General features: G+C 34.7%; 1 protein-coding gene across 4 annotated transcripts in view; it reads right to left on the reverse strand.

The window, feature by feature from the left end:
* The window catches only part of LOC136026482 (integrin alpha-PS1-like), a 220,469-nt gene that overhangs the window by 100,431 nt on the left and 106,005 nt on the right, over positions 1–14,033 (reverse strand). For all 4 annotated transcript variants that reach the window (XM_065703098.1, XM_065703097.1, XM_065703100.1 and 1 more), the window contains one exon: positions 8,030–8,280. In XM_065703098.1, coding sequence (XP_065559170.1) covers positions 8,030–8,280 — 251 coding nt within the window. The remainder of the gene's footprint in view (positions 1–8,029; positions 8,281–14,033) is intronic.

Below are 14,033 nucleotides of genomic sequence, written 5' to 3' on the forward strand. Positions count from 1 at the left end.
CCCCAAAGACATAGGTATTATGGTTTTCGACTATGCGGAACAAAATGGCTATCTCAAAATTTTGATCACTTGACTTTTGGAAAAAAAGAGCGTGGGAGGGGGCCTAGGTGCCCTCCAATTTTTTTGGTCACTTAAAAAGGGCACTAGAACTTTTTATTTCTGTTAGAATGAGCCCTCTTGTGACATTCTAGGACCACTTGGTCAATACGATGACCCCTGGAAAAAAACAACAACAAAAAAACACAAATAAAAATGCACCCGTGATCTGTCTTCTGGCAAAAAATACGAAATTCCACATTTTTGTAGATAGGAGCTTGAAATATTCGCTCAAAGGTTCTCTGATACGTTGAATGCGATGGTGTGATTTTCGTGATTCTATGACTTTTAGGGGGTGTTTTCCCTATTTTCCAAAATAAGGCAAATTTTCTCAGGCTAGTAACTTTTGATGACAAAGACTAAATTTGATGAAACTTATATGTTTAAAATCAGCATGAAAATCCTATTCTTTTGATGTATCTTTTAGCATCAAAATTCTGTTTTTTAGAGTTTCGTTTACTATTGAGCCGGGTCGCTCCTTACTACAGTTCGTTACCACGAACTGTTTGATATCCGTTTCACCACCAAAACTTAAATCGATAAAAAAAAATGTCAACCAATCCACCGGACCATGCTGGAGCTGTTCACAGAAACATTTTTGTCTCTTCCCTCTTCTGAAGAAAATACTAAAATAGTATAAGAATAGACTTATTCAATTTCCCAATCGACACTTTCTTAAGATATTGGTAGCTAATCTGACAATTGTTTTCCTCTTTAATTGGGCTATATATACAAGGAAAAACACTAGAATAAGACATTTATTACTTTATAATAAACAAAAAATTTATATCAATCATATTTTCAGATTTAGTTCCATTTCTATTTACTTTTTAAAACACTTTATTTACAATAATATGTTCAATCATCAGTTCTCATTGCTACGCAACGACGGGACCCTATAAACCAAGTTAAGAATAAAATACCCCCAAATGAACAGAGGCATTCAAGCAACGAAAAAAATGGATAAATATGTTATTTAGAGCTATATATAGTTCCACTGAGGGAGGAGATGGGACGGCACAATTGTCAGAGTAGCAATCATTATATTTAGTTTGGTGTTAGTGTTTCCTTCGGACGAAGGTAGACAAAACCATAAGAAACAGTTCAAATAGGGATATATCCTTTTATTAGGACAGTGAAAAAAATAATCAAACACTATACTGGATATTTCGATCCCATGTACAGTGATCATCATCAGCAGAAATCCTAAAATAAAAAAAATCCGACCAGATATATATATATATATATATATATATATATATATATATATATATATATATATATACTAGCTGTTGGGGTGGCGCTTCGCGCCACCCCAACACCTAGTTGGTGGGGGCGCTTCGCGCCCCCCCCAAGCCCCCCCGCGCGCGTAAGTCGTTACGCGCCATAATAGTTACGCGCCATTGTAGTTGTGTCCCTATGTCCCACCTGTGAATATAGATAGATATATATATATGGTTTTAACTACGTAAAACTTGCGAATATACAACATTCTTTGCTGTCCCATTGTCTTTGCATATAAATAGATTGTCAGGTTTACCGACTCTTGAACATGCAACATATAATGGTCCATGGGAAAACAATCTGTATTCAGATCTATACCTCATGATTCTAATGATTGCCCTTGAGCTTTGTTGATGGTGATTGCTAATCGACCATTCCCTGTCCCGGTGTCCCGGTCGTCATTTACATCCCCCTGTTTCCCCCGGTGTCCCCGTTGTAGTTGTGTCCCTGTGTCCCGGTCGTCATTTATATTCCCTGTGTCCCGGGTCCCGGTCGTCATTTGTATCCCGGTGTCCCGGTCTGTATATACATTCGTTTTTTAGTTTTGTTTTTCTCCTTTATTTTTTTCCTTTTTTTTTCTTTTTTAGCTTATTTAGATTTTTAGATTTTTTAGTTTTTTTATTAGTTTTTAGTTTTTTTTTCTTTTTAGTTTTTTTGTCCCGGTCGTCATTTATATCCCCCTGTTTCCCCCGGGTCGTCATTTATACTCCCTGTGTCCCGGTGCTTTGTTGATTGCTAATCGAACATTCCTTTTGTCCTGGTCGCTTTCTCTTTGAGTGTCGTCATTTATTTTTTTCTTTTTTAGTTCTTTTAGTTTTTACCTTTTTTAGTTTTTTTTAGTTTTTAGTTTTTTTAGTTTTTTACCTTTTTTTAGTTTTTTTAGTTTTTTTTAGTTTTTTAGCTTTTTTATTTTTTTTTATTAGTTTTTAGTTTTTTTGTAGTTTTTGCCTTTTTTTTAGTTTTTTTAGTTTTTTAGCTTTTTTATTAGTTTTTAGTTTTTTTTGTAGTTTTTGCCTTTTTTTAGTTTTTTTAGTTTTTTAGCTTTTTTATTTTTTTTATTAGTTTTTAGTTTTTTTTGTAGTTTTTGCCTTTTTTTTCTCTTTGAGTGTCGTCATTTATTAGTTTTTTCCTTTTTTTTTTAGTTTTTTATTGGTTTTTACCTTTATTTTAGCTTATTTTTCAGTTTTTTCCTTTTTTTTAGTTTTTTTTATTTTTTATTTTTTTTAGTTTTTTACCTTTTTTTAGTTTTTTTAGTTTTTTAGCTTTTTTACTTTTTTTATTAGTTTTTAGTTTTTTTTGTAGTTTTTGCCTTTTTTTAGTTTTTTCAGTTTTTTTTTTAGTTTTTTATTGTTTTTTACCTTTATAGTTTTTTTAGTTTTTTAGCTTTTTTATTTTTTTTATTAGTTTTTAGTTTTTTTTGTAGTTTTTGCCTTTTTTTAGTTTTTTCAGTTTTGACGTCACCTGATCCAGTTTTTTCAGGTGACGTCACCTGACACATCCATCCATCCATCCACAGACAACTTATCTATATATATAAAAATAAGTTGTCTGTGGATGGATGGATGGATGTGTCAGGTGACGTCACCTGAAAAAACTGGATCAGGTGACGTCAAAACTGAAAAAACTAAAAAAAGGCAAAAACTACAAAAAAAACTAAAAACTAATAAAAAAAATAAAAAAGCTAAAAAACTAAAAAAACTATAAAGGTAAAAACCAATAAAAAACTAAAAAAAAAACTGAAAAAAACTAAAAAAAGGCAAAAACTACAAAAAAAACTAAAAACTAATAAAAAAAGTAAAAAAGCTAAAAAACTAAAAAAACTAAAAAAAGGTAAAAAACTAAAAAAAATAAAAAATAAAAAAAACTAAAAAAAAGGAAAAAACTGAAAAATAAGCTAAAATAAAGGTAAAAACCAATAAAAAACTAAAAAAAAAAGGAAAAAACTAATAAATGACGACACTCAAAGAGAAAAAAAAGGCAAAAACTACAAAAAAAACTAAAAACTAATAAAAAAAATAAAAAAGCTAAAAAACTAAAAAAACTAAAAAAAGGCAAAAACTACAAAAAAAACTAAAAACTAATAAAAAAGCTAAAAAACTAAAAAAACTAAAAAAAAGGCAAAAACTACAAAAAAACTAAAAACTAATAAAAAAAATAAAAAAGCTAAAAAACTAAAAAAAACTAAAAAAACTAAAAAAAGGTAAAAAACTAAAAAAACTAAAAACTAAAAAAAACTAAAAAAGGTAAAAACTAAAAGAACTAAAAAAGAAAAAAATAAATGACGACACTCAAAGAGAAAGCGACCAGGACAAAAGGAATGTTCGATTAGCAATCAACAAAGCACCGGGACACAGGGAGTATAAATGACGACCCGGGGGAAACAGGGGGATATAAATGATGACCGGGACAAAAAAACTAAAAAGAAAAAAAAACTAAAAACTAATAAAAAAACTAAAAAATCTAAAAATCTAAATAAGCTAAAAAAGAAAAAAAAAGGAAAAAAATAAAGGAGAAAAACAAAACTAAAAAACGAATGTATATACAGACCGGGACACCGGGATACAAATGACGACCGGGACCCGGGACACAGGGAATATAAATGACGACCGGGACACAGGGACACAACTCCGGTACACCGGGATACAAATGACGACCGGGACACAGGGAATATAAATGACGACCGGGACACAGGGACACAACTACAACGGGGACACCAGGGGAAACAGGGGGATATAAATGACGACCGGGACAAAAAAACTAAAAAGAAAAAAAAACTAAAAACTAATAAAAAAACTAAAAAATCTAAAAATCTAAATAAGCTAAAAAAGAAAAAAAAAGGAAAAAAATAAAGGAGAAAAACAAAACTAAAAAACGAATGTATATACAGACCGGGACACCGGGATACAAATGACGACCGGGACCCGGGACACAGGGAATATAAATGACGACCGGGACACAGGGACACAACTACAACGGGGACACCGGGGGAAACAGGGGGATGTAAATGACGACCGGGACACCGGGACAGGGAATGGTCGATTAGCAATCACCATCAACAAAGCTCAAGGGCAATCATTAGAATCATGAGGTATAGATCTGAATACAGATTGTTTTCCCATGGACCATTATATGTTGCATGTTCAAGAGTCGGTAAACCTGACAATCTATTTATATGCAAAGACAATGGGACAGCAAAGAATGTTGTATATTCGCAAGTTTTACGTAGTTAAAACCATATATATATATCTATCTATATTCACAGGTGGGACATAGGGACACAACTACAATGGCGCGTAACTATTATGGCGCGTAACGACTTACGCGCGCGGGGGGGCTTGGGGGGGGCGCGAAGCGCCCCCACCAACTAGGTGTTGGGGTGGCGCGAAGCGCCACCCCAACAGCTAGTTTTTATATATATAGATATATATATATATATATATATATATATATATATATATATATATATATATATATATATATATATATATATATATATATATATATATATATATACAAAATAAAATAAATACGTATTGTTCATTGCTTTTATTTTTTCAATGCAATACCGGAAGTAATACTTATTGACCTACTAGGTTCCGGTTCGTTAGCTTTATTTGAACTAAAAGGTGGGCAGAGGTCAAACGCATTGGGATAAATGAACCTTACTTTATCTGACTTCAGTAAATTATTATAAATAAAATTCAAGTCAAATTCAACTGCGTCTCTATTCACACCTAGTTTTTAGGATAAAATTTTCTTAATTTGAATCGTTCCCCTGAAAATTGACATTAAACCCCGGTCCCTGGAAATCTAACGTACATTATCAAACAGTTGGTGGTAAAGAACTGTAAGTAACAAGCGACCAGGCTCAGTAATAACCGAAACTCCAAAGCACGGAACTTTGATACCAATAGATTAATAAAAAAATGGCTTATTATGCTGATTCAAAATGCATAAGTTCCATTAAGTTTACGCTTACCCATCAAAAGCTACGAATCTGAGAATTTTTATCTGATCTTCAAAAAAGGAGGAAAAACTCCCTAAGTCATAAAATTTTATGAAAATTACATCATCAAATTCAGCGTACCAAGAACCCTGTCGTCAATGTTTCACGCTCATATCTGAAAAAATGTGAAATTTTGTAATTTTTGCCAGAAGAAAGATCCCACGGATGCGTGTTTATTTGTTTCTTTGGTTGTTTTTTTTTTTCCCAAGGAGTGATCGTATCGAGCCAGTGGACATAGAACGTCGGGAGATTCTAACGAAAATGAAACGTTCTACTTTTTAAGTTACCAAAAAATTCGAGAGCAACTAGGCCCCCTTCCACGCCACTTTTTTTTAATTTTGAGATAGCTACTTCGTTCAGCATAGTTGAAAGGCCCAATAAATATGTATTTGGAGGTAACATGACCCCCCACAGCCCCCGGGGAGAGATCTTTCAGTTAAAAAATTATCTTTTGTTTACGTATGATATTTGTTATTGGGAACTATTCATACATTCTTCAAGTAGGGAGTGGGGGGAGTTTTCCGCAGCGCGGATTTTGCAAGGGAAGGGTTTTTCGTGAGAAGGAAGTTACCAGAAGGTAAACTTCTCAGAGGAAATTTTACACTGAGGAAAATTTCTTGATATGTCTTGCTTTCTCTTTACCGGTTCAATTTTACGCGTGGAGATGTTAAGGGTAATTTTCCGGGGTAAATTTTCGCCAGGATTGAATTATTCAGAGAATATTTCCGTGGGGAGGGTGATTTTTCCGTGGAACCAGATATCCTGGCATTATTTAAAAAAAATCACTAGAAATTAAATAAAATAAAATAAGTTTTTTTTTCAACTGAAAGTAAGGAGCAACATTAAAACTTTAAACGAACAGAAATTATTATGCATATGAGAGAGTATCCCCCTCCTGAACACCTCGCTCTTTACGGTAAAGTTTACGTCTGTCCTAATTCTTCAAAAACGAATCCTGAAACACAAGGTTCGTTTAGATTAACAATAAGTTGTTTTTTTTGAAGTGCCAAAAAACTGTAGCGTGAAGATTGAAGTTTTGAGGAGGAGGCAACCTCCCTCATATACATAATAATTTCTGTTAGTTTTAAGTTTTAATGGTGCTCCTTACTTTCAGTCAAAAACTTGTTTTTTTTATTCTGGTTATAACGTCCCACATACGGGCTTCCGCAAGTACAAGGGATCTGAAAGACCCCACTTTGCCTCTCCAATGAAGTTTAATTCATCCAATGAAGTTTAATCGTTCCCATAATTAAAAAACTACCAAAAGTATTACTACCCTCTAAAGCTACCTTTATACCATTTCTTTGTTCTTTGTCATGTGTTTCAGGGCTTTTAAGTTGTTTTTTTTTTAAATACTATTTAAAATTATAAAAGACAATTATTGAAAAAACTAGAACACGTAGGTCTAACGAAGAAAAAACCAGGAAAACCCTAGCCAGAATAAAAGAGAACAATACAAGCAATTTTGTCAAGACCCCTACTAAGCTGTCCTCAGTCAAGAATTAAGAATAAAAAAATACAGATACAAATCCATAGGACAGTATAAAAAACAAACCTTGAAAAAACAGGAATAAAAGACAAACACTAAGAATATTTGCATCATTCTGTCTTTTTCCACTGACTGCGATTTTCCTAGTTTTTGTTCGTTACATTTTCTCGTTTTGTCATGCTTAGCTAATGTTCCCTCAAAAATTGTTTAAATCTACTGATTGAATACTTATTTGTTTTCCAAACTACTCAGCAAGTCAGCAAGGTCATCCAAAATAATCAGATCTCTCAAAGGATCAGTAGCATCAGTTAAGCAGCTACCACACTACGAGCGTAATTTTCTACGCTAAGTGTTTAAGCTACGCTACGCATAACCTTCCACAATTAAGCAAACCCTTTCACACTAGACTACCGTAAAATTCCATTACATCACTATAATCATCGTTTAGAATCATGATCGTCACATAAGCAGGGGCAAAATTCTCTAGGGGGAAGAATCGCTCCTCCAAGACCTTGGTCCCCCCCAAGACCTAAGTTTTCCCCCACCCTCCAAGCTGAAATTTAGTTTCTTCAAAAATCTTGTCAAAACTAAGATAAGTCTGCATAATTTAAGCATCAACAGAAATGGATCAGTTTTCTTTAGTATATATTAAGCTTTATAGTACTTTCATGGTACCAAATGGCTCAATCGTCAATCTTTACTGTCATTTTCACTTGAATTGGGAAAATTGGCTCCAACTTTGCCCCCCCCCCCCAGGATTTTGACCAAATCACGCCACTACATAAGCAAACTTTTCAAACTAAAAATATGGAACTATTTTGGAGATTCAAGATCCGAGCAAACGTGCGAAACTTTCTAAGAAAAGATTGTCATCTCATTTTGAGAATAGCTCGTCCAGAAGTTCCATTTTGTTGCTACTACAGCCTATTGCTTTTACTTAACATAACAAAAACTTCCCAACCAAAAATGTTATGTAGAACTCCGTTCTACTACGGACAAAATCTGCTACGTAAGATTACATAACGTAACATAAAATCTTAGGTTACGCCAGTGTGAAATATTCTACGCTGCCTTGTGAAAGAACCACTATTTTTATACTAAAATAACCACAACAAGCGACATCGCAATGAAAATTTATCCTGAAAATCACTTACCATACTTCAGTAGCGTTTGGGTATTTCTCACAGCCCTTGCGATTTGGATCAACATTTTTCAGGTTTTCTTCTGATAGGACACTCGTAGTTATACCTATAATAGGCCTTGTCATGATCAAAAATGTCTTGGCTTCTTCATAGGCCCCAACGAGCAGATCCGGGTACCCGTTTCTATCAAGATCTAATCCTGCACTCAAGGCTGCACCAAATGTAACCGGTGGGTCACCTGGTATATCTTCTGCTCGGATAATCTAAAAAGATCAATAAATATATGCTCAATAAGTTGACAAAATCCCCTTTACAATGCGAAAATCCTACAAATGATGTATCTTTGACAACAGCATCGACAGTGTGGCAAATGTGGTCCAAATACATCACTTTCAGTTTTAAAACGTCATCCCCAAGTATCACTACCTTGGACCAATGCCCTTGCTCACCATCAAGCACATGTATGACGGGTACTAAAAAATATACCATTTGTCTCAAATTAGAATCAACAGTTTGATGAAATTGACCAGCTGGCATCACTTTCTTTCTACTTACGTAATGTCATTCAAGAAAGTTTAAGATTCATTTCTTTAAAACAGCGTTCATTGGGATTGGCAAAAGCCTCAACTAAATTACGCTATCTCTTACAACTAAGCATAATTATTGACACTTGTATAAAACGGGATAAAAGAACTGCTGAATCGATTTGTTCTGCATCTTATTAGCTCGAACTTTTTCGAGTGTCGAGCATTTGCTTTGGGGACAATAAGAGGAGGCAACAACACTCTTACCAGATAGCCGCTTCACCCGGGAGTCAGCAGTTTTAGGGGGTCAGCCGTCAGAAATGGCGAAGCTTTACCGTGAATGTATGCTTTCTGTGCCGCCCTGCTAACTTTCACGATGTGGATACGGAGTTTCTTCGTAGCAAATGTTTAAACCACCCGCATGCAGCTTGCAGAGGGTCATAATTAGGGTTTCATATTCCTTTGTTATACAAGCTTTGTCACTGTAACTTACCATAACCGTTTAGTATGGAAATGTTCATGGCATTTCTGCAGGAGTAGAAAACGTACTCACTCGACTTTGAGGTTGATATGTTAATAAACCATTTTCGTCAAAATCGAAGGTTCCTATCCATCTCCCAAAAGACCAGATAGACTCTTTGGTCATGGGCCGAGCTGTAAACTTATTCTCTTTTGGTCTGAGGAAAGGAGTCTTAGTTTGCCACAGAATGATGAAATGACGGGAGCTTTGTAGTGAACCGAGGGAACGGCGAGGGAGGTAAAAGTCAGAAAGGTGGGTAAGTACGAGATCTAGTGTACTATCACTCTGGTGGGCTGCAATTTTCTCAACTTGCTGTAAGTCGAAAATGCTGAACACCATTGTTTGTGAGTTTGATTGAAATCACCGGTAACTACGAACACAGGAGCAGCGTACTGACTCCACAACTGTCAATAAACGTTTGTAGATATTGGAAGGGAAAGTGGTATTTTACGCCTTTAGCCAAAGCGCCACTGACAGCCAGTCGAACACACTTTCTTTTAAGTGAAATCAGAATATCACGCTACTGTTGGTTCAAATTTCATACAGATGGTCAAAACAGTGATACAGGGGGGGGGGGGTATGCAAATGGGACTGGCAGACCACGCTCGAAAACCCGAACAAGGTTTCTTCAGAAGGATTATATGATTGTGACTTCTAAGATCTTTCATTTTAATCTCAACCCATATTTGAGGGAGATCATGCTCTTCCGAAATTCCCATAAATTTGTTTGCGCAATTAATTTCTATTATTAGGACGAACGGACATCCAGAAACTTAAATCTTCCTGAATTTCTGGGCAGTTCTTTCGCAAATTATAAAACAAATCTGCTGGCATCAATGAGCCCCCCTAAACAAATCTGTGTGTACATGCATGTCTTGAGCCTTCTATTTATTCAGAATGGATTATTCTCAGAACTGCAACCAATGGCGTCAATTCACAAAAATGTAGCGAAGGGAAAAAGTGTATTTTCAAAATTTTAGGGAAGGGTACAGTTTTGTTTTCCTTTTAAATTAAAAAAGAAACACCCCAGAATCTATTTTCAAATCAAGCCCAGCCCCTCCAATTATCGACAATGGCTGCAACAGTCTAACTTCACCCAAATTTAGTCCGATTTCAATCAAACAGTTCGTGGTAACGAACTGTAGTAAGGAGCGACCCGGCTCAATAGTAACCAAAACTAAAAAAAATGGAATTTTTATACCAATAGCTACATCAAAAGAATCGCGTTTTAATGCTGATTCTACATATATAAGTTTCATCAAGTTTAGTCTCACCCATCAAAAGTTACGAGCCTGATAACATTTACTTTTTTTAGAAAATAGGAGGAAACAACCCCTAAAAGTCACAGAATCTTAACAAAATCACACCATCAGATTCAGCATATCAGAGAACCCTATTGTAAAAGTTTCAAGGTCCTATCTACAAAAATGTGGAATTTTGTATTTTTTGCCAGAAGGCAGATCACGGATGCGTGTTTATTTGTTTGTTTATTTTTTTCCCCAGGGTTGATCGTATCGACCCAGTGGTCCTAGAATCTTGCGAGAGGGTTCATTCTGACGGAAATGAAAAGTCCTAGTGCCCTTTTAAGTGACCAAAAAAACTGGAGAACACCTAGACCCCTCCCACGCCAATTATTTTTCCAAAGTCACCAAACCAAAATTCTGAGATATCCATTTTATTCAGCGTAGTCGAAACATCTTATAACTATGTCTTTGGGGACGACTTACTCCCCCACAGTCCCCGTGGGAGGGGCTACAAGTTATAAACTTTGACCAGTGCTTACATATAGTAATGGTTATTTGGAGGTGTACAGACATTTTCAGGGGGATTTTCAGGTTCGGGGGGGGGGGGGGGGGGGGTGAGAAGGGGTGGATATGTTGGGGGAACTTCCCTTGGAGGGATTTGTCATGGGGGAAGAAAATTTTCATGAAGGAAGCGCAGAATTTTCTAGCATTATTTAAAAAAAAAAACAATGGAAAAATAAATATGAAAAAGTTTTTTCAACTGAGAGTAAGGAGAATGATTAAAACTTAAAACGAACAAAAATTATTACGCATATGATGGGCTTACCCCCTCCTAATACCCCGCTCTTCACGCTAAAGTATTTTTAGTAATTTCAACTATTTATTCTACGGCTTTTGTGATTCAGGGGTCATTCTCAAGAAATAGGGACAACATTTAAGCTTTAGTGTAAAGAGCGAGGTACTGACGAGGGGGTGAACCCCCTCATATACGTAATAAAAACATGAGAATACAGAAGTTCGTTACGTAAGCTTTGTAAGTTACGTATATCTTTTATTAATAAAAACATTCGTAAAAAATTAATAGTTCTAGTTGCCTTTTTAAGTAACCAAAAAATTGGAGGGTAACTAGGCCTCCTCCCCTGCTCCTTTTTTCTCAAAATCATTCGATCAAAATTATGAGAAAGTCAATTAGCCAAAAAAAAATAAATAATAAATATGCATATTTCGTTTTAATTATTCATCTGCGGAGAGCCAAAATCAAAACAAGCATTGATTCAAAAACGTTCAGAAATTAAATAAAAAAAACAAGTTTTTTAACGGAAAGTAAGGAGCGACATTAAAACTTAAAACTAACAGAAATTACTTCGTATATGAAAGGGGCTGCTTCCTCATCAACGCCTCGCTCTTCGCGCTAAAGTTTTTTACTGTTTTAAAAAGTAGAGTTAAGAGAAAGAGTCAAACTTTAGCGTAAAGAGTGGGGCGTTGATGAGGAAGCAGTCCCTTTCATATACGAAGTAATTTCTGTTCGTTTTAAGTTTTAATGCCGCTCCTTAATTTGCGTTAAAAAAGAACTTGTTTTTGTATTTAATCTACTATAGAGTCAAGTCTGAAAACGAAGTTATTCATATTAATAGCCTGTTTCTTCAAATGACATATACACTAAAACAAGCTGCTTTTTCATACACCAAGTCCTAATTTTACTACGACCAAGGGGTTACCCAGTTTAAAAATCACGTTCACCAGGTGGCACACTCTCTGCATAGTATGAAGTGTACAATGTGTGATGCGAGTAGGTTCAGTGTGGTACAAGTGATCTAGGTATGACGGAACAAGTGCCGTTCCAAAATTGTACACCAGATGGCAGAAAGTAGGCCACCCTTGAACGCTACTACATGCACACATTCTAAATGGTATCTTTGATTGACTATAGCTGAAACATCAAATGCTAATGATATTTTATGTGTATGAAGAGAACTCTAATTAACTATATGTAAAATTTTATTGCTGAAAATAACAGAGTTTGTACATGAATTATGGTCCGCAGATAAGTAGCGGCCCTTAGGAAAATCGCAGAATATATATTACATTTCTTCCATGGTGATGGTCTAGCAATATCATACAAGTCCTTATAAGGTTCAATGTGGCAGCCATTAGTGGCAATCCTGTGACCGCAAGTACAAGGATCAAATTTATTTATTAAAGATTGTCTAGGTCTAATCGAAGGTCCTTAAAAAATAAGGATTTTTTACACGATTCAATTGCTAGCTGACTATTCTCAGGAAAGTATTAATTGCGCGGGGGATTTAAAAATACACATGCCTGGAAAGAATATTCAGCCTAGCTTACTACGCTAGCCTATCTCTACAGGTATTTGCAAGAAACTAACAAAAGTGTTTGCTAACTCTAAGAAAATTTGCAGCGATGGATTCTCAACCAACGTTCACAGCGGAGATATTAATTATTTACCTAGGACTTCCAGTGTCGGTCGGCGCACAAGGCGGCAACAATACCTCTCCAGGATGACCTCTCCTGTGCCTTTAGGCAGAGATAATCAAGGGATCATCTTGAAAGTGCTGTGTCTTTTCAAAGCATCGTCCAACTGTAGCCTTCTGTCGCCCGTGCCGTCGAACTCTGAGAGGACCCAAACACCAAACACACTGGGGCAGGCGACTGCTGCTCATTCTAACCACGTGCCCCAGTATCGCCACCGACTGCCATCGAAAGTATACCTCTGATATACTTAAGTTTTTTCGAATTTCTTGGCTCTTCTTATTCAAACGATTAGTTGTTGTTTTTTATTATTGTTCATTAGCTAAGAAAAACAATATTGTTTTTTAATGTTACGCTTCGAATTGTCCAATAGCAACTGAATTTGTGTTTTGAAAAAGAAAAAACTAAAAAAGAAAGAACTAAAAATGAAAAAAAAAACAAAAGAAGAAAAAAAAAAACAAGTGCCGTGCTGGGGCCCGGCGGCGAAGCTGCCGGTACCCAGCTAGTATATATATATATATATATATATATATATATATATATATATATATATATATATATATATATATATATATATATATATATATATATATATATATATATATATATATATATATATATATATATATATATATATATATATATATATATATATATATATATATATATATATATATATATATATATATATATATATATATATATATATATATATATATATATATATATAAAAATTGGGTTTGTTGACCGGGGGCACAAAATACCATTCTTGTTCCGGCACCAACTAGATCCACTCCTTTGTTCGCCTCTTGCTTCATAAATAATATCAATAACCAATAGTAACTAATATAACAATGAAACATAAAAGTAACTAAATATTGGCTATTGCTAAAAGGAAGAAATTAATTATAATTATTGGTAAGTAATTCAATTTTAGTACTGGATTAAAAAAATATCAATTGGATGAACAAGGAATTTCAGCGAATTAGTTTTTTTTTTGGGGGGGGGCGAGGGTAAAAAAAAACATTCTTGCCCCGGCACCAACTAGATCCACTCCTTTGTTCGCCTCTTGCTTCGTAAATAATATCAATAAACAATAGCAACTAATATAACAATGAAACATAAAAGTAACTAAATATTGGCTATTCCTAAAAGGAAGTAATTAATTATAATTATTGATAACTAATTCAATTTTAGTACTAGATTTAAAAAAAATATCATTTGGATTAACAAGGAAT

The sequence above is a fragment of the Artemia franciscana genome, chromosome 4 (genome assembly GCF_032884065.1).
Source record: "Artemia franciscana chromosome 4, ASM3288406v1, whole genome shotgun sequence".
Classification (NCBI taxonomy): Eukaryota; Metazoa; Arthropoda; class Branchiopoda; order Anostraca; family Artemiidae; genus Artemia; species Artemia franciscana.